The 20,999-nt window shown below is 42.7% G+C and overlaps 2 protein-coding genes across 2 annotated transcripts in view; one reads left to right on the top strand and one right to left on the bottom strand.

Annotated features, from left to right (window-relative positions):
• The window catches only part of radil2a (Ras association and DIL domains 2a), a 28,576-nt gene extending 10,392 nt beyond the window's left edge, over positions 1–18,184 (top strand). The window contains exons 9-16 of the mRNA XM_076753307.1: positions 3,571–3,790; positions 4,488–4,660; positions 7,891–8,035; positions 9,493–9,674; positions 9,790–10,174; positions 15,794–15,912; positions 16,173–16,312; positions 16,402–18,184. Of these exons, the coding sequence (XP_076609422.1) occupies positions 3,571–3,790; positions 4,488–4,660; positions 7,891–8,035; positions 9,493–9,674; positions 9,790–10,174; positions 15,794–15,912; positions 16,173–16,312; positions 16,402–16,504 (1,467 nt within the window). The 3' untranslated portion in view covers positions 16,505–18,184. The remainder of the gene's footprint in view (positions 1–3,570; positions 3,791–4,487; positions 4,661–7,890; positions 8,036–9,492; positions 9,675–9,789; positions 10,175–15,793; positions 15,913–16,172; positions 16,313–16,401) is intronic.
• Positions 18,185–19,135: 951 nt separating this feature from the next.
• On the bottom strand, positions 19,136–20,712 carry LOC143334488 (uncharacterized). The gene is made up of 2 exons (XM_076753308.1): positions 20,516–20,712; positions 19,136–19,536 (listed from the first exon to the last, which is right to left on the bottom strand). The coding sequence occupies exons 1-2, from the start codon at positions 20,635–20,637 to the stop codon at positions 19,227–19,229; spliced, it is 432 nt and encodes a 143-aa protein (XP_076609423.1). The 5' UTR covers positions 20,638–20,712; the 3' UTR covers positions 19,136–19,226.
• Positions 20,713–20,999: the final 287 nt, after the last annotated feature.

The raw sequence follows: 20,999 nt of genomic DNA, 5'->3' as shown, positions 1-20,999 counted from the left end.
TAATGAATTGTTGAACATTAAGTCAACCCAAAGTGCTTTACAGATACACTTTAAATACAACTAAACAATTAACACAAATAGGCAAATAATTGTTACAGACAGTATTGAAATTAATTGTGTAAGGGTGGGTGTTTAACCAGGATTTGAAAGTGGAGATAGATGGAGGACATCTGACAGCCAAGATAAACTGTTCCTGGAGTAACTGCTCAGAGGATCTGAGGAGTCTGGATGTACAATATGGACTGAAGAGATAAGAGATGTAGGCTGGTGTCAAATCATGCAGAGCTTTAAAAACAAATAAAAGAATCTTAAAAGCAGCTGCAGGTGAGCTAAGTAAGACCAGCTAGACTAGACTCTCATTCATAGAGAGTTGTAGTGGTCAAGATGTGAGGTAATAAAAGCATCTAAGACAGTCTCCAGATCTTCAAAACAAAGACAAGGGTTTTATTTCCACTCTTGACCCAATGTCGAAAAAGCTAGTGCTAAAGACAGAAATTGGGGTCCAGTCTTTGACGTCCTGAAGACAACTAAAAGAGACTGAAGATTATATGTTTCACTGAGTTTCAAGAGGAAGTACAGCTCCGTGCCGTCTGCTTAGCTGTGATAAAGGATGTTGAATTTTCTGAAAGGACCAGTGGAAGCACATATGAGAATAAAATAAGAGCCAAGGATGGAGCTTTGGGGTACGCCACAGGAAATAGTAGCAGAAGCCAATGAAAAATGGTTGATTGTTATTGATAGTGGTCTGTCTATGTTGCAGATACAGTTCATACCACTCTTAGGCCACTCTTAAATCTGGACACACACTTTGATAAAGACTTTTGAGACTCTGGAAATGCATCTGGATTTGCTTTGTGACAGAACAGTCGACCCTCCTGTTTTACAGCCTGACAGGACACTCCCAGGCAGGATTTATGTGACTTTCCCATGTTAAAGTTGCTTATTAAAGGCTGTCTGGTTTACGCAGAATCCAGTCGACATCACAGCACAGACAGTGAAAAGCAGAGCCTGTAGAAACACCACCCTGCACAGTGACTGTTTGAGGAAGGGAGGGAAGGAAGCGGGAACAGTCTGTGCTGGTGTTTTCAATACTCAGACATATTTCTATTGCTTGTGCTGCACATCAGCCTATACTGATGAAAGAGACATTTTACTGGACAGTAAAATCTCTTCAGTCTGAAAACACCTCACTGACACGTTTCTTTAATGTGCCTTTTTCAGAAGCAGTTTTTCATCTTGTTTATTTGTCACTTTTGAGGCATGCAGTCCCGCTTTGTTTACAGCACGGACGCACATTACAAATTCTCTTAGTTAGATAATGTTTTATTGACTGTGTGTTTGCTGATTACTGTTTTTGTGGTGGAGAGAAAGGGAGGATTAGCAGCGATGAACTGCCGTCTCTTTCCTGGAGAGGAAGGCAACTGTCATCAGAGAAACACCCAACGGGGGAAAGGAAGTCAAGAGGGGAAAAAGTTGTTCTGTTAATTTCCTCTGAAATATGGCTGATCATCATTTCAGACATTACTTCTTCATTTCTTATTTTTCTTCTTTCTGACTAAGTCTACTTAAAAATAGAATATGAACAAAAATGAAAATGTAATGTGTTTTTTGCACTACAAGGTTCACCTATCAGCTGACCTGTTGCCTCAGGCCTGCAGGGTTATTGTCGTCTTTATGGCCTCTTTCAGTTTGTCTGAGGTCATTATCTTAGCCATGGTGTGTGAGTGAGTGTGTGTGTGTGTGTGTGTGTGTGTGTGTGTGTGTGTGTGTGTGTGTACCTAACAGGTGATGTCATGCTTATGAAACAGTGGCAGAACCGTGTCATAAGATGGACCAGTGATAAGAGCCGGATCTGTGTGAGGACTGATAATGAGGTGGTGGTTCAATGAAGCAGCTTGCAGCATGGTTCTGCTGTGTTTGTCCCACTGCCTTGTTCCTGTTTAATGTTACACATAAGAATGAGACTCCATGTTTAAAACACATAACCCTTTTTGAGACACTAAATTCAGCATCTTTAAAACTGCATTAACAGCGTTTCAAGCACTAGAGAATGAAGACAGCAAGACGATGCTGATATAATTTGGTTTTAATTACCTTGAATAACGGACTTGGACTAATGTCTGTTTTTGTTTAGTTTTCAGGCACTTCTGTATTGTGAAGTGCCAAGTTGGATACAGTAGTGGACCTTTAAGAAGAGCCTTTGAAAAAGTTTCCCTGTCGTAATTACAACTTGGATGTTGATGTGAACGCTGTTTACAAGTCAGAAAGAGGTAATTATGGTATCTCCAATATGACATGAAGGCAGCATTAGAGACACTCTGTAACTTTACTGAGTAGCAACCACTGGCCACAAGTGACAGTTAAAACTGCGAAATTGCTTAAAACACAGTTTAACAGTAGCACAATAAGAGAAGAGTTACGAAGTCAGTGAACACACTGAGGTCACTAACACATCAGTGTCCACCTAAATTTTGCTAAGATTAGCTCACATTAGCATCATACCAGACCAAGAAAGGTTTTATCGTGTATTAAATTGGGGAATGGTGCATTTTATTTCATATCATTTCTGGTTTTCATAGCTAAGACAAAGATCGTGTTATTTCTTCTCTCAAAAGTTACTGTCTAACTCTAAGCACAGCATGTACATAACTTCATTTCTGGGTGGCTTCACCAGTTCCTGACTCTCTGTGGCTTTTCAGATGTACGACTTTTCAGACGACTCTCTTCACCAGACTATCGTATACTTTTTGTCCTCATCATGTGGTGCCGAGCAGAAAGCTGCTGCTGACAGTTTTGTATAAAGGAATCATGGATAATTACTGGGATTTAAAGCGAGTGAAACAAAACAGTGATCTGAAAGCAGCTGGAAACGTCCCTGAGCTGCAGAAAATGATGCAGCTTTTCGTTGGGACTGGGAGTGCTAGCAGCTATTTAACGAGCTAGACTAAATATAAGTTAGTGGAACTTTTTTATTTTGATAAAGGGTTTCCTTTTGTTTTTGCTGAAAATCTTTTGAAAGTGTCTTTTACCACTCTGTCTGCTAGAAACTCTACACTGTGAAGTATTTTGAAACAGTATTTTGTCTGGAAGCACACAGCCAATCAGCAGGTTTCTCACTAAATCTGACAAAGAAGTTTGGCAGTAATTAAATTGGTTTACTCTTAAGAATGCTTATTTCTTAAAATTGGCATAGTAAAGATATTCTAGCATTAAAGTTCACATCTTAAAGTATCAGGGTGCTTCATTTTAATTCTGTTTTTAGTTTTAATCTCTGTTGTGGTGCTGCTGTATGTGCAGTTTTTAGTTTTTTAAGTTTTTGGAACTGTAGGACAGTGTTTTTAATTTCCCTGCAGCTGCCCTTTGTGTTGTGAAACAAGCTTTCCTGCAAAGTTTCCTGTACGCTCTGTGAATGCCTTCCTCTGTTTGAGTCATGTCAGTGTGTTCCATACTGAACTGACCAAGGAGAACTCTGTATTCCCATTAACTTTCTTTCTTACACTGTGCCGTCAGTCATTAACATTCAGTGCAAACATCAGCAGAGACGTAAAATGTCACCATCTCGTTCCACAGAGTATGTATTCAGCCTTGCCCGGTCTGCTGGACGGGAACCCGTTCTCAGAGAGCGGCCAGCTGCGAGTGCCTGATGGACTCAGTGGCATCCTGGAGGTGCTGAAGGAGGCAATGAAGCTTCTCACAGCCTTCCAGGTCCACCCAGACATCTCATTACAGCTCTGTGCCTACCTGTTCTTCTTCATCAACGCATCGCTGTTCAACGCCCTCATGGAGAGAGGTGAGACTTCAGCTCGTTATTAAGAAACCTCTTAGACCGCGTTGCCCCTGTAGCTCAGTTGGTAGGATGTGTGCCCCATGTATTGAGGCTGTCCGTCCTCTGCAGTGGCCGCGGGTTTGACTCCCACCTGCGGCTCATTTACTGCGTGTCGTCCCATCTCTCTCTCTTTGCCCTCTTTCCTGCTGTATCTTCAGCTGTCGCTATCATAAAGGCTAAAAAAAAGCCCAAAAAATAATTTTAAAAAAGAAACCTCTTAGACCTGTTTTAACTTTTGTTTGTAGCAAGGCATATATGAAGAAATGTATGTCTTAGCTGCTAGCTACGTTGCATCTGCAGTCACTGGATAATTAGCAAATGTTAGGATGCTAACATGCGAAACTAAGAAGGTGAACAAGGTAAACATTGTACTTGCTAAACATCAACATGTTTGCATTGTCTTTGTGGAAAGGTTAGCATGCTAATGTCAACATTTAGCTCAAAGCACTGCTAAGTACACCCTGATACAGCTGCCAGCATGTTCATAGATTCTTTGTCTTGTTTGCATCATGTCTAAATATCTTTAGAGAGAATTTCTTGTGTTTGCACTACATTAATTATTCAATGTAACCAGGCTAATAGCATTAATGCTACTACTATAATTGCGATTAGAACTTTTTTTATTACTACTGTTCCTGAATGTGAAAACTGTCTTCTGCAGGATCTGTCGCAGGATTCTACCAGTGGTCCCGAGGCGTTCAGATCCGAGCCAACCTAGACCTGCTGATGGACTGGATCCAGAGCATCGGTCTGGGCGATCTGGCCACTGAGTTCTTCCAGAAGCTTTCTGCTGCTGTCAATCTGCTGGCCACACCCAAAGAAACGCTCCTGCAGGTCAGAGGACATCCGTTTCTCCTTTCCTGTTTGTCTGTTCATGGGCGGGTGTAGCCCCCAGAGTCGAGTCATGTCTGCGTCAGCCTGAATGTTTCCATTGTCTCAAAGGTGTCAGTATAACATTAGTTATGTGTGTTTATGTAGTAGGTGCCAAAATTTCCATCTTTGGGAAAGCTGAACCTCACTTAACCCTTCATACTGCAGCAGTGTAACTCCTCCTCTTTCCTAAAGCTTGTTATTGTTGCCAAACATCATGATGATGATGACTAATGATGCCATAAAAGCTGACAAGCTGGTGGAAGCAAGTTATTTTATGGTTATAGCAGCCTTGAGAGTAGCTGCACTTGAACACATGGTGCCATTCACTCTGATCAGATATGAGGAAATAAGAGTAAGTGTAAATACACTAATGATCAAGACATGATGTTATGGTCTCAGTGAATGTTTGCCCGTCACTTATCTAACTTGAAATCATGTGGTCCTGAGTATATCCTTTTAACCAGAGTATGTATGTAATAAATTATCATCTTAAATCCTATTTTACATGCGGCTAAGAGCTCAGATGGCATTTTTTTGTTCAAAGGCACAGAAGTACATTAGAGTAATGGTGTTTAAAGCCTTTCATACCCTCTGTTTCAGTGTATGCTCGGGAATAACCCACACAGTACTGTGCATCACCAGAACAACAACTTTATATTTGCTTTTACCTGCATTACGTCTTCGCTGCGCAGTGGTAGCTTGCCAACTTAACATTTAATCCCTCCTTAAGTACACCGCTCTCTTAGTTACCCATTCAAATCTTGTTTACACTTTGTTCCACAGAAGGAAGCTGAGCTCTCACTTGGCTGGTTGTGAAAGACTTATTCAGAGTCATAAAGGGAAACCAACACATAGAATTACTCAGGTGTGACAGATGAGGAACAGAGGTTGTAGAAAAGGTTAAAAATACAACCTTTTCCCGATTCACAGCTTTGTTGCACCTGCAGAGATAATCAGATGGAACCAGCTGAATGTTTTGGTGGTGAAGTATCCATGTGCTTCTGTTGCTTTAAGAGAAAATTGTGTTTTTATGTACTGTATATTACCACATATCTGTGTGTGTTATATACAGTATAACTGTCAGCTGTAAACCAAAGGTAAGGCTGGTTAAGGATGGTTGGATGGATGGAGGAGATGGTTGGTTTAGAGTTTATATTTACGCATTCTTATGCAGCCTGAGGTCACAATATTTTCCAGAAACCTCTTTAAATATCTTCATGCCGAACAGTAGTTGCCAACCTTTTTTAACCCCACAGCCTTATCACATGAGCTCAACTACCCCCTTTATCTGCACCACTCAAATGGTCTTTAAGTGGATTAACACTAACCCTAACTGGATGTAGTTCACACGCTACATTTCATATAAGCAGCATATGACCATTTATCTGTAACCGCTGACAGTTCAACAACTGAGACCACTAATGACTTGTAGTGACTGTTTATCCATACTTTCAGCCATTTAAACTGTGTACTCATTACCTTTAGCTAAAAGTTTCAACTGTTTCTCCATTACATTTATCTGTTTTTTCATTACTTTTAGCTAACTACTACCAAAACTGTCATCTTTTACTTTTACTTAACTGTTTAAACATCTGCTTGCTTGCTACCTAATTTTCACACATTCTCAATTGCTTAACTGTTAATATGTTTCAGCTGTCTAAGGTAATTAGGCAGTTTACGGATTACGGTTACTTCAATTTGTAATCCCATTTGGCTGTTTATTTTCCCTCTGAACACAAATATGTGGATGAACTTGCTTAAATGTCTATTTTTTTAGCTGAGTTCAGTTGATTTAAAGAAGTGCCCCCGGGTGGGAATCAGGGATATAGATGACAGTTAGAGACTTAGAGTTTCAGTGATTTATGATATAATTTAAGATACTTAAGATGGCTAAAGAACTAGCTTAAAGTTGATAGGATCCTGTGCTCAGTCACTGGGATCTGCCGACTATATTTGAGGTATGAGGCCTTATTTTACTGTCTGAGGTTGACACCTGTTTTCTCTGGATGACTCGGAGTCGTGGTGCCAGCCTGAAACATCTCCGGGGCACAAACGAACACTAGCCCCCCGTGACACAGCTGAGGAAGGCTGTGTCTTGTCTGCTCGGCGGGCTGGATGGTTGCTAGGAAGCTGGTGGTTTTATGTATTCCTGCCCTGGCATGAGGTCACGTTGTGGCTGCCGCAACAGAGTACACACCCTCAACAGATTTTTAGTTTTCCATCTGGAGTTCTGGGCTTTTAAGAACTGGAGTGGCTCACTGGCAGAGCTGTAAATTACACTGGAGGATGTGGAACCTTCTGTTTTGCCAGCAGTTCTAGAGAACACAACATCTGAGCGTTTATTTTAGGAGAGTACAGTTGCCTAACTTTAAATCTCAGACAAAACAAACACAGACATTTTAAAATTTCTGCTGTTTATAAGCAGCATTCAAACTTCACCTTCTGTTGAGCTCAGAGTGGCGTCTGTGTGTAAGAGAAGGGCAGGGACACAACAACATTTAACTTATGGTTTCTGTTGTGGCCCCGGCATGTCTGGGAAGTCTCACTTCCACCAATTCAGACTGACTGAGTGAACGATGTAACGTTGGCAGTGTTTGTCCTGTAATAATCACATGAATGTCGCTGCCAAGTGACTCACCTGTTTCCTCATCTTGGAGAGACTTTCTGTAGTCATCCAAAGATCAAATATTATCTTTCTCAAGTGTGCCTGAGTGAGAGCTGCTGCAGGGAAACAGTCATATTTCATGATAAGGACGTTCACAACAACCTGAGAGGTGGAGAAATGATGACAGATTTCATTTCTCCTGCTGCACAGCACAAGAACGACACATTCAGTTGAAGTGCTTAAAAATTTCCCCAAGAAGCATTGTTACCGCATCTGGTCCTGGGGTGACAGGCACAAAAACTGTTTACTCAATCATATAATTGGTTTAAAATACTTTGCATGCAAATGAGAGAGTAGCAATGACTTTTTTTCCTTATATGGAAACAAACATGATGGGAAAATACTCGTTTCTCCCACCCTGTCATTCTCACAGTGACTACAAAGTGCTTTTGTGGCTCCTTCTTCAGATCAAACCATCAGTGGGTCACTTTTACAATCCTGCGTTTAAAATGAAGGTTTTTACAATAAGTTTTTTTTCAAAGTTCTGTATTTTTTCTTTCTATGCTGTTGTTTTATGTCTGTCCAGGCGTCCTGGGCGTCTCTCAGGAGTGAGTTTGCTGCCCTGAACCCGGCTCAGCTTCACCACATGCTGAGGGAGTACAGCTCTGGTAAAGCCTGTCCCACCGGATGGAGCCCATCACCGGATGATGTCGGGGATGCTGTCAGGACGGGTGAGTGACAGAGACCGTCCTGAAGATGAAACGCTTAGTCAACAGACACACAACCGTTAGATTTTACATTTCTGTTTGGACAAAACAAACAATTTGTAAACCTAAAGTAAACAATAACTCTAAACAACAGTAAACAAGTACTTGATTATTTGAATAATTGGCAATAATGAGAATAATTGTTAGTTGCAGCTTGAGACCCGTCCGTCTCTTTCTGGATGTCTTTACAGCATCCGCACCGACTTACAAAATACAGTAATAATCTCAGTATAGAAAATAAATGATTCGTCGCCATCAGCTCACTTTAGTGAATGTGTGAAACTTTTTAGTTTTCGTTTCCATTAAAAGAATTTTTTGCATTTACATTATGAAAGTACCTTCTACAGTTTTCTGTTTTCTAGCCCTGAAAGCGTTTCCTGAGCCGTTCTGTCCACAGGACGAGTCTGTTTACTGTAAACTGCAGTAACCAGACTCTCTTCCAGCAGGAGTCAGAACACTCTATTGTGCAGCTTGCATGTTCAAACCTGACAGTAGGCATGCTTGACTGCACACAACGTCATGATAAATAACAGAGTACTCAACAAGTATAACAGCCTGATAGAAAAAGAGAGCTGGAATCTGCTCAGAGGCTCTGAACTAAGCACACTGAATGAAGTGTATGATGCATAATCTAACGTGTTCCTTCTCTCTATCAAATTATGGTACTTGTTACACGCTCTGTTGGTTATCACAAAGTCCTGTGCAGTCGAATCAGGATGCCTTCTTTTACCTTTATTTTGTTCTCTGTTAGAAATTATTACAACCTTTTACTGGCTGGGACCAGGACATACATGGAGCCCCATAGTGTTCAATATTTTTAAAAGATTATGAATAAATTGTGTAAAATCTATAGATGAACCAGTAAATAGTGAAATAATTGAAGAAATTATTAAAACTCAGACAATTTGTTCATGTTCATTTTTTTCAAAATGCTTTATTTATAAAATTGGAAGAATTTGGGTCTCCATAGATATGAGGATGAAAATAATTGTTAACTTTAATTCATAAAAAATAGATTTTTCACTAAAAATCAATATGATCAACTTCATGTTGTAACTTACACGCTGACCGAGTGGAAGCTTTGGTCTCAGTCTGTGTTTCCCTCCAGACTAATCCAATCCTGTCAGTCTGTCTCCACCAATCAGCTTCAGTTACGTCTCAAATCCACCTTTCACAGCAGGACAGCCGCCGCCTCGCTCTCACCTGTTTTCACCTGTCAGACTGATTGCACCCTGCTGTGTAAAGCACTACCCGCTGAACAGTGGCATTACTCTTGTACTTTATTTATGGCTTACAATTACGCGTTAACCCAAATGCAACAGCTTTACTTAAAGTTACAAAGTTGAATTTCATGAGAAAGCTGTGATGAAGCTCGGCTCATTGTGATGGATGATGGCAGGCCTTTCTCTCTCCTCCTGCAGGTGACATCCTGGAGAGTTTCGACAATCACCCGCCGCTCATCCTGCCCAGCAGCACGTTTCACCTGGAGCTGGGGAAACCCATCGTGGAGCCTGCTCTGTTTGAACAGCTCGGCCATCTGCAGGAGTTCATACGCCGGCTCCCCCGCAGTGAAACCCAAGCCAAACCTGATGTGGAGGAACAGGTAACAAGCTCTCTGACCCCAGAGCTCATTACAACGACGAGACGCCGGTGGCAGTCAGGAAATGAGACACCTTGATGTTTCTACATCTGTTATTGATCGACTTTGTTTTCCTCAGACTCAAATTCTCAAGGGGACGACCACAGACAGCCAGTCTGCGACCTCACCTTCTGTCAGAGTGCTCCAGGATCCCGCCCATCAGGTGGTCTGTGACCCTGTTACCTGCCCCTCCCGTGATGCAGACCTGGACTGTTCCTCCCCTGCGGAGCCGGCTCAGGCCCGAGGATCTCATGGAGACCTGAGCAGCTGTGAGGCAGTCCTGACCCAGAAGCTAAAGAGTCTGGAGCTGCAGAACACCCTCCCAGGACAGGCTGACCTGGTCTATCACAAGAGTCTGGCACTGGACCCATCCTGCCTGCTGACGCCACCCAACACCCCGCAGGGTATGGAGCTGGCTGAGTTGGAGGCGGATCTGCAGGAGGGCGCCCGCCAGCAAAAGAAAGGTAACTAATAAACTGACAAAATATCTGATCATTTACAGTACAGTGAATTATCTAGATAATCGAACAGAACAAACAGTACATGTAATACTGTGGATGCAAACACATTCATCACTCATCACTCAGACTGGACCAATCAGAGCAGAGCTGGATAATAGTGTCTCGTGCACCCATACAGGGCACAAAGCATGCCTCAGTGTAAAGGGTCAAAATAAAAAAATAATATATATCAAAATATATTTTATACAAGAACATATCAAATCTAATATATCACAAAGATTCAGGAAAGTGTAATAAATGGATCACATAATTATCCAAAGAGGAAATAATCATCATAGAAACATAGAAACAACGATAAATACAGAAAATAGAAATAATGTATTACTTAGCCCAAAAAGCTTTAAATGGCAAAAAGCAAACTATCAGCAGACCAGCGTGTGTGTTGTATCTGAGAGACCATCAAATATATTCACATTAAAATTTATAAAAGAAAATGTTAATTATACACATCATACAAAACAGTTTGTTCCAATTATAAACAAAAAAGGTTTGACTTCAAAATCCATATTTCATCACTTTGGTATGAAAGGTAAAGGTGTGAGATCCGTCTGTCCTCAGAAGGATGAGCAGGCAGAGACATGCTGCTTACAGACGGCTCTCGGCTCATGAAACACACCCTCAGGCAGCCATCGTGGAGGTCGCATCCTCTCTCAGTCAATATGTTACTGTGTTTCTGTAGCATGAAAGAGCTTTTCTGCTGGCCTCTTAATAAACCACATGCAAATACACAACAACATGCAAATGGAGCAAACATTACTAATTCAACTCATGTGCAGCATGTGGGGAAAAAACTCTCCAAAGAAATAAAACACGAAGAAACTGAGAAACACAATGACTGATTTGACAACACAGAAGCCACAAAACACACAGAAACACACTGAAGTTGGCGAACCGTAAGAGGTATGTTTATGCATGTGTGCTATATTTAGACACACAGGTGATTTGAGCTAAATGCTAACATCATGCTAGTACGCTCAAAATGACAAAGCTACCATGCTGATGCTAAAATAGAGTTTTCATTTTAAATAAATATGCCTCCACAGATCCTTTGAAGTGGTCTTTTAAAGCCACTAACAGCTGAAAAACGTTTACTGAAACCTGCCTGTAGACGATGATAGCTGTGAGTTAGGAGTGTGTACATGTAGAAAGAAACGGTGAAACAAATGCCTCTTACTCATCTTACTCATGTACTCAGGTTCTTGTCAAAATGTAGCTTTTTCTATGCGTTGTTTCCATTCGTCCACACAAAAACACAGTTTCAGTCACTGAAATCAGAGCTTTGGAAAACTCCTTCCAGGGTGAAGGTCAGGAACTTAGTTTGCAGTGACGTGTAGACAGGAAAAACTGAGTATTTGGCTCATGACGTCAGAGTGTGCGCCGTTGTCTGCTTGTTTACATTAGGAGCTTTTGTGCAATGGCAGATTTGGCCAAACGGTGCTGGTGTTAACCTTGTTAACAGGACGAGGACCCTGCTGCCAGCCTCGCTGGTTCTGGACAAGACCCGGCTGCAGAATTACAAATCCCTCTATGGCGAAGGCGAGGCATGCGAGATATAATGTTCAGACCTCTTGGTAGCCTACGAGAAATCTATTTTATTCAGGCTTCTGATTGGCCAACATGGCTTTAGGTTTAAGGTTATATAGTCGCCTGTCGGTTTGGCATGCTCTTGACAAACTTCAGATGTGTTTTTCATCGTTATGTGGGCAGATTTTTTTTTATTACAATGCTTGGATTGATGGGGATTTTTTTCTTTTTTAAAGATGGGGGCAAACCTCATTTTAAGAAAATGTACATGTGGACCAGGCTAAGAATAGAGATAGAAATAGAAAGAATAAACCACAGCACCACCACACATGATGACAAACCAACAGCCTCTCAGAAGGCCCGTCCACGGCTTCACTTGCACACAGCAGGTTTTGATTCAAATGACACACGGCTCTGTCACTGAGACTATGACCACTTCGCTTCAAACCTCGTCCCTTGTTAATAACGCCTGGAATGAGGTCACCTCTTAAAACCTCAGTCACCTCCTCCGACTGACAGCATCTATTAAGGAAAGTATTTAGTGACTTGACCTTGTGGACCAGCTGTGTGTTTGTCCCTGGAGGTTCCAGGTCTGCATGAAGGCGCCCCCGACATGAAAGAGGTGAAGCGCCTCAGTCGTCCCTTCATCTTTTACTGACTCTGAAGGTCAAGAATTTCAAGTGGAAAGGCTGTGCAGGGTGGGTTCAACGTGCAAAGGAAAGAGTGCTTCCTCTCCCACCCCTATTGTTTTTGGACGCCTCTGTCATGAGGTCATCTGAAGGAGTGAGAGGGAGTCAGCGTGAGTGTGGGCTGCCTCAGTTTTAAACTGAAAGGAACTGCAAGGAAAAATGACCTAAACTGATTTCAGACATGTTGACTGTGGAAACAGTTTCCAAGCTTCAGCCTGTAAATGATGTGTTTCCAGTGGCAGTGTTTGACATTTGGGAGGCGGTGTGACATCATATTCTGTGACTCATCGTAAAATGTGACCTCTGTTGCGTGGATGTTACTTTGTACAAGTGGTTGTCGTTTCTGTATTAACCTCTTTAAAGCAGGTGAAAGAAAGGTTAAGTACCTGACAGTGAATTAGGTATGATTGCGTCACATTTTCTGACGCCCCTTTACAGATTTTTCTGGGTGTTATTTAGTCGTAAAATAAGGTGAGAGAAATGAAAAGTGCCTGATTATCACTGGATGCAGCGTTATTCTTTTATTTCCAGGCACAGCTCAACAGAGGCACAGCAGAATGAGGCCATCAGAAAATGTGAAAATTAAAGTAATAATCTTGAAGATTATCATTTAAATAAATGTCAGTAAATATCGCGAAATGAGGTAACGCTGTAGTCATGGTGAGAGCTAGGAAAAATAACAAGTGGCGCACAGTTAGCGAGCAGTGGTTGGTCCATTCGAGAGGGTAGGCGGAGCTAATGCAACAGGCTTCCTCTTCAGCTGACTTCAGCGCAAATCCAACGACACTGGTTGAATCTCTGGGAAGTGAAGTCCAAAAACACCTGCAATTACCTCATTTCACCATAGGAGGCGCCAAAGAGAACAAAACTGAGGTCTTTAAGATTGTTATTTTAAATATGCAGCATATGAATATAGTCAGGTACGTGATCTTTCTTTCACCTGATGTAAAGACTGGATAACGCTGAACATCACACAGCGGAGCACCTTACAGTCACAGCTCATGATGTTAAGTTTGTGTTTCACTGAGCGGAAGCTAGTTAGCTTAACTTCCTAATATTAGCGCTGATTCGGTCTGGCTTATTTCCCTGGACTCAATTCAGAGAAACATGACACTAACAGCACAAAGCAGGGGGATGTTTTGACCTACGACATAAAAGCATGAAAAGGAGAGCACATATCAATCGTTTTACCAGCATTCAAGAGGAAACTGTCAGTTCACTGCTACATAAAATGTCAGTCTGAGTCAAAAATCCACGCCCTGCTGTCGTCACTGCAGAAAAATAAGGAAAACCTGACCAAATAAATCAAAAGAAACCTTAAAGACATACTTTATATGCTGATGTCTTTTATGTGGTGGATTCAGGAGCCTGGTTGGTCCAGATGCTCTCTGCCTCCCCTCAGATCTGAACCAGACCTTCAGAAACACTCCTCGTCACATGTGATTGTGTCTGAATTTAAGAGGTTCACCCTGTGTTAATGCTCCCTAACAGACCCCCCACTGCGGCTGTGTGCTGCCACCAGAAGGGTTTAAGCTGAAGGATTGTGTTGGTCTTAATCAGATGCCTTTACTCTCATTGGTTACTTGATGTCTTATGTTTTCTCTCTGAGTTTCTTTGATAAAAGTCATTTGTTTAAAGGGCTTGAGGGTTTAGATTGAAACCAAACCATCTGGCACCATCTCTGTATGAACGTCTGTCCTAATTAGCAGCAGTTTAATACTCCTCAAGCTGCAAACGTCATACTAATATTACAGAGTTCAGTCCATTAATTGATTAGTTGGTATAAGATTAATCTGCAGCTATTTTGATAATTTTTCAAGCATAAATGTTAAACATTAAACATCCCCATCTTCTCAAATGTGAGAATTTGTCTCCTTGTCTTTGACAGTCAGTTGAATATTTTGGGGTTTTTGGGAGCTCTAGCATTTTCCACTGATGTTTTATACATTAAACTGTTAATCAAATGATTAAGAAAAAAATCAGCACATTAATTGGTGGGAACAATTAGTAGTTGCTGCTAGTTAACGAGCATAATAATAAAGGAAATGAAACCACTATGAACATAAGAGCAGGAAAACTGTGGCCTTTGTTTCCATTTTCCCAACACTGTGTTTATATCCAGGACGCCCCAGTCTCGGATTTTTATACCCAATATCTGATCAGTTTTCATGAAAAGCTAAGGACTGTTTCAAATGCATTCAACTATTTTCAAAGATAGTTTTTAAAGTTTTCCGCTCTTGTGCAAATGAAATAAATCAATCCAATAAATATTTTCATGATGTAAATTCTTATTATTTTCATCATGGACGAAGCTAAAGAAATGTCCTGTTTTACACCCTGATGGGGACTCTGTGCATCGTCCCACCACGCAGGCTGTACCTTTGCCTCCACATATCTACCTCTGTGGTTTTGGCTAACAGCTAATGTTATTTTGAAAGTTTGGTAATCCTTTAATCTGGCCCCAAGAATTACAGAGAGGTGGTGATGTCAGGAGAGAAAAGAGCAGTGGCCGATCTGTCATGGGAATTTACAGTTGGGTTGGTGCGTGGAATCTTAATCGGGAGCGGCATTGTTCGGGGCAGGTCCTGCGTGGGGGGCAGACAGGCTGCATGTTGGGAAAAGGCGGGGGGAGAGCAGGGGGAGCAGGAGCTGCAGGGGTGGGAACAGGGTGTTTTGGGAATGCTACTGTTGCTGCGTTAGTGTTGTGACAGGACGGCCCACAGGAGCCGGACGAAGACAGGAAGTCCCTGTTACGGCGCTGCATCACGCTAACCTGTGCACACTCAGTTCCCAGCGCTCAGGCCAACAGCTCAGCAGGTCAATTCAGGGTTTCAACACGGCGGCGAGTGTTGGTGTGCTTTCCTGTCAAAGACACAAAAACAAGTCTTTAACATGGATAACTGGAAGTGTAGAAATATATTCACTGAGATCAGTGACAGAGAAAGACCTTGGTGACCCTGTCTTCAGGGGACAGGACGTGGATCTCCTGGAGGCCAGCCATCGGTGGTGGTGGTGGAGGAAACCTGCAGGTGGTTCATATCCGAGGAGTTAAATCTCCCTGAAAGAAGGAAAAGATTAGAGCAGGAAGAAAGAGCAGAATTCAAAGTTAAAGGCATAAAGACGAGCTGTGACAAACACGATCTTCCTGATAGAACGTTTTGTCAAAGCTTCGTTTCCAGAACTCTTAATTTGAACCTTCGACATGTAGTTTTGATAGACGGGAACCAGGTTTTGAGCTGTGAAAGTCAGTGATTCAAGATCCAGATCCAGCAGGACCCGTCTGGGTATCTGAGTGTGTACCAGCACTTTGTTTTGATGTGAGCATGTTTGTCTCCTTTTGTTTGTTCAGCCAGTGGATGTGCAGAGTGGAAGACTGAGAATGTGGAAGAAGAAGACAGAGAGGAAGTGTTCACGGTGGAGCTCCACAGAGGACCTCATGGTCTCGGCTTGGCGCTCGTGGATGGAATGGTAAGAAAAAGACGGTGTTATTGATTTAATCACAGGTATTTTCAGCATAGTTACAGTTTAAGTCGAGAAAAATGAGTCTGAAACTACACATCTAATCACACTGAAGGCTCTTTCTGACCAATGAGGAGCTCTGCAGTCCAGCCTGATGTGGTGCAGTGACACATGTTCACTGCTCGTTAGTTAATAAGAGCTTCATGATGGTATTGTTCATGATTAGATTTGCAGGTTAACCCTAACCCACTTTCCTGTTGTTCACACAGAAAACACAGCTGAGGATGAGCGGCATTTATGTGAAGTCGGTGGTTCCCGACTCTCCTGCGGCTCAGTGTCAGAAACTGAGAACGGGCGATCGTGTCCTGGCTGTTAATGGCATCAGCCTGGTCGGTATGGAGTACAACACGTAAGTATTAAAGTACACACAGTACACAGTCTGATCTCCGCTGCCTGTCACGGTGTGTTTACAGCCGGCTGTCTGTGTTTTCATCTCAGTGGTAGAGAGCTGATTCGATCATCAGGAGACTCGCTCAGACTGCTGGTGGCCAAGATCGACTCCAAGGCGAGCAGCAAGGGCTCGGTTACAACTAAATGCTGAAGGGAGAGCTGTGGCGGACGATCAAGTGCAATTGGGAAAACCAGAGGATGTCTGGTTCCTCCTCCCTGAGACATCCAAAGTCAGTATTTCTGACCAAAGGAAAACACACTTCCTGTTACTCCTTTCAGGCTGTTTTCTGCATAAGAAGCATTGAGACAATCAACCAAAGCAGCAGGACTGACTCACTGCACTCATCAGCGCAGACGGATGCTTTTTAAAAGCTCATTTTGTCCTCCAGCGTCTTTCTGGCCTGTAAACAAACTGTCAGGCTGCGCTCCTCACATACTCAGACACCATGAGGGCTCAGCCGTGAGGAAAACAGCTGAAACCTGTGTTTGAATGTCTGAGTTCACAGTATTCTGTCTGAAGAACGCCACGAGCCGCTCCACGATCGAGACCTGACTCACGTCTGGCATTAACTGGAATCATTTAGAAATTATGGCTTTTGTGGCTGTTTTTAAAAACTGTGAAAGTGCATATTTTTCCAGTACAAACATATTTGTTAACATTCTGTCTCTTTGAACACGTTTCTAAAACATTTCCAAAACGAGGAGAACAAGCAGGATTATCTCAGCCTCCTGGGAGATTTTTTTCTTGAGGCTGGATGGAAGAACATGTGATTTTCTTTGTGTTTTAGCGGTTTGGCATTTTCACTGCAGCGTTTGCAGCATCGTACAGACTTTCCATTGTAACGTTTCCTTTTTATATTGCATGATAGGCTGTGCATGAAGGGTTACAGCAGCAGGTCGATGAACAGCACCATGTTAAACAACGGGAACCTTCGTCAGGTAAAAAGCTCTTTAACCTGCAATGTTTGTGTTTTTCGTGCTTTTAAGAAGCATGTTTGTCTGTGAAGTGGCTGTAATGAATATTTTATATCATAACAACGCATCAGAAGACTCAGTGATGAACCTGGAGCGTTCAGCTCCTCGTCAAGCTGTCTGGTCCACACCTTCACTGCTCTGATAGCGCTGTTTTCAGAGAAGAAGCACTAAAAAGCCTTTAGCATTTAGCAGCTAAAGAGTCAGATATTCCCCTCAGGAGTTGGTGGAGACCAAAAACTGAAAGAGGCAAACGTAGATTCGTCAGGTGGACAAATGAATGATGATGTTGGACTGCAGGTTCAAACTGCTCAGCTTCAAAAACCCAAACAAAACCAAAACTGTCACACCTGAGAGAGCGCTCCTCTGTGACGGCTCATCAGTTCATGTACTGTATGTTTTATTGCATGAATATCAGCATTCACACACACAAACATGTACAGATGTAGTACAGAGTAGTACAGCAGTAAAATTAAAGGAATAGTTCAGCATTTTGGGAAATCATTAGACGAGCATAAGGACTGGAAAAAGCTCTCCTGCTTCAAAATCTGCCTCTAAAGCTCACCAGTAACAAATCTCTAATTCATTCTGTGTTGTCTCTGTCCAGCCTTTATGCTAAGCTAAGCTAAGCTAAGCACCATCTGGCTATAGCTGCATGTTAATGTACAAACTACCGACAAGAAAGCAAATAAGTGTATTTCCCAAAACGTCAAAGCAGACACTGTAGAGCGACGTACTGCTGGTCTGTGTCTTCATCCCAAATGTCCTCAGTGTTTCACTTCAAGTACATGGAACAAAAAGTATTCAGTTTTCTAATATTTATATTGCGCAGTATTTTTGAAACTATGGAATAAAAATTATTTTGACTTTGAAAATGTTGCACTTTTTGTGTTGTTGGATGTTTTCTGGCTGCATACGTCTTCTCCTGCAATGTGTGTGTGTGTGTGTGTGTGTGTGTGTGTGTGTGTGTGAACAAATAAAGCAGCAGCAGGTTTTGGAGTGAATTAGCTCTGCAGCTGGAATCTGACAGTCTGGCAGGGTGGAGCAGCGGGAGCTGCTGGGTGTGTCGGCTGCATGGCACGCTTTAGCGGCTGCCACCAGCAGCTGTTTATAGCTGCGCTGTGGTTTCCACCAGCCAAGCACTTTCCACTGACTCCAACACAAACTCCACAGTTGAGCCTCTGCAGCCCCCCGAGGCCACTTTAAAAACACTGTTTTATGTTGGTAAGAACATCTGAACATGTTGCACCCTGTTATCTAAATGTGAACACACATCTGAGAGTGGAATCAAAGTGTGAACAGGCCTGAAGGCGCCGAGTGTGAGGCAGAAGTCTTCCTCATGTCAGAAAACAGTCCTCATTGTTCAGCTTCATGTTGGTGGAAAGTAACTAAGTACATTTACTCAACTACTTTACAATTTTTGGTATTTTGAGTATTTCAGTGTTATGTTACTTTGTACTTGTACGTCTGTTTTTTTGACAGTTGCAGTTACTGGTTTGTAAATTAGCATGAAATACAGCTGATGCTAATGCTAACGTCAGCATGTTAACACGCCCACAGTGACATTGCTAACATGGCGTAATGTTTACCACATTCACCATCTTAGCTTACTGCGTTAGCATGCTGAGGCTGATGGGATGTCAAGTGCTGAGCTAATTACAATTTCACCCTCGTGGTGGCGCTAGATGAGCGGTGAAAGGAAAACCAAGGTTATTCCAGTTCCTCCTGAGGGGAACATGAATGTCTGAATCCGCCCAACGGTTGTTAGGATATTTCAGTCTGGACTAAAGTGGCGGCTGACCACCATCGCCTCGCAGCCAGCAGGCTGACACACAGTCGTGTTACGGACGGCGGCGTCTCGTCATGGCAGCACAGTCTGATGCTGACCTGGAGACGTGGTCTCAGCTGAGAATGGGACCGTCTGTGAACAGCAGCCTGTAGTCGTAGTACACTGTGTCCTCTGGAGGACTTCCCTCTGGCCCTCCTTTAAAGCCACACTCCTCCAGGGAGCTCTCTGGGGGCAGGCGGGCCTCCTCTGTGGGAACTTTGCTCCGGAAAACCTCCAGCCTGGAGGTCTGGATCCCGACCTGGTCCTGGATCATCCCGATCAGACCAGAAACTCTGCTGCTTCTCGATAAAACCACCTCAAAGTTTCCTGGATGGGCTGCAGCGAAGTCGAAGGGGATCAGTCTGACACTGAGACGGACGAAGCTGATGGTGGAAGTTAAAATCCGACTTCAGATCAAACAGAATCCTTTTCACGAGCTCGTTCTGGGTTTGACGTTTCTGAGTCATGTGAGGCCTCGAGAGCGTGGACGAGCTGCACAAGTCCACTACACCTGACGTGTTTCATGTAAAAATCTAACGTTTACTTGAGTAAAAGCACAAAGTATTGCCATTAAAATTTATGTATTTTACATATTTTATATTATTCTGAGTCTACAAAGTAACTTTAGTGAAGAAACATGAACATTTTCAGGTGAAGCAGGTGAAAAGGCAGCGGCGCCCCTTAAAGGTCGTGTTGAGGTCTTCTTTGTTTTCGTAGCTGTCCAGCGTTCATGTGTCCGCGGTGTGATTTACTGCTGACAGTCGACGCTCAGAAATAACTCGCCTGGTTAACCTCACTCTCAGAGGTTTGGTCGGAGCGTCAGCTCAGAGGTTTGACATGAGCGGCTGTTTGCTCCAGCTCAGCAAAACAGGACGGATGTTGAAACTGTTCTGGACGTGTTTGATGGCTTCATTATAATTTATATGATGCTAAAATAAAAAAGTTTGTGACATCTGCATTGAGCTGCGGTGGATAAAAGCATTCAGATCCTTAAAACCTCAGAACAGTCCAGCAGAAATCAGCCCAAACGTCCGTCCAAGGATCCCCGAGGCAAAAGGAAAGCTGCTCTTGAACCATGTGGACATGCATGGCTCCGGTCTCTTATGAGATAAACTCATCATATGTTTTGAATGTAAAATCTTAATCTGAAAAGTCTAATGATGTCAGATAAACGCAGTGCTGGAATGTTTATGGTACTTTTCCTTTACCTGACTGTTTCTGTTAAATGCTGCTTTACTTTACTTTGGAGGCAGATGTTTTACTTCACTACGTTACTTTGATATCTTCAGTCACTACTTTGCATATCTAGATCAAATGTAGCGGAGTAGAAGTATGACGTAGCTTGTGTTGTGCATGAGGTACCTGTCCTTCAGCAGCTGATGGGGGACACGTCTGTCCACCCGGGAGACGTCCTCTGATATCTGAGCTCTGATGTCTGTGCTGTCACTCAGCCTTCGATGGCAGAAAGACAGAAGGACGTTCATAAAAACAGACAAACAGACGTCAAACAAAGGAAGCCGTCTGTCTCACCTCAGTCTCTGCACTCGTCTGCTCAGGTCTCGATCATTGGTCTCGTTGTCTTCGGTCTTCAGCTGCTGAGTCTGCATGTGGAGCTGAAGCTGCTGACGAGGGACGTCTAAGTTCATCAGACCTGCAGCCAGTGACACACTGATCAATGACGACATGACGATGAGTTTTCTCAGCATCAGAAGGGACAAACCCTCCTCTGAAACACATCAACCCTTCCTGTGAGTCAGGTTTCTTCATTTTCTTTGCTGTTTTCCAAAACTCATACAGATTCCAGTCCAGTTTGGTGTCCTTCCTCAAATGGAGAAGACTCTTCACC

Source organism: Chaetodon auriga, chromosome 16 (genome assembly GCF_051107435.1).
Source record: "Chaetodon auriga isolate fChaAug3 chromosome 16, fChaAug3.hap1, whole genome shotgun sequence".
In the NCBI taxonomy this organism is placed as follows: Eukaryota; Metazoa; Chordata; class Actinopteri; order Chaetodontiformes; family Chaetodontidae; genus Chaetodon; species Chaetodon auriga.
The sequence above is the reverse complement of the archived record's forward strand: the minus strand, read 5'-3'. Positions and strand labels throughout refer to the sequence as shown.

Coding starts and splice junctions, on each gene's coding strand:
- LOC143334488 (XM_076753308.1), bottom strand. CDS start 20,637: ATGAACGTCCTTCTGTCTTTCTGCCATCGAAGGCTGAGTGACAGCACA. Junction 19,537..20,515: donor CATCAGCTGCTGAAGGACAG/GTACCTCATGCA, acceptor TTCCACCATCAG/CTTCGTCCGTCTCAGTGTCA.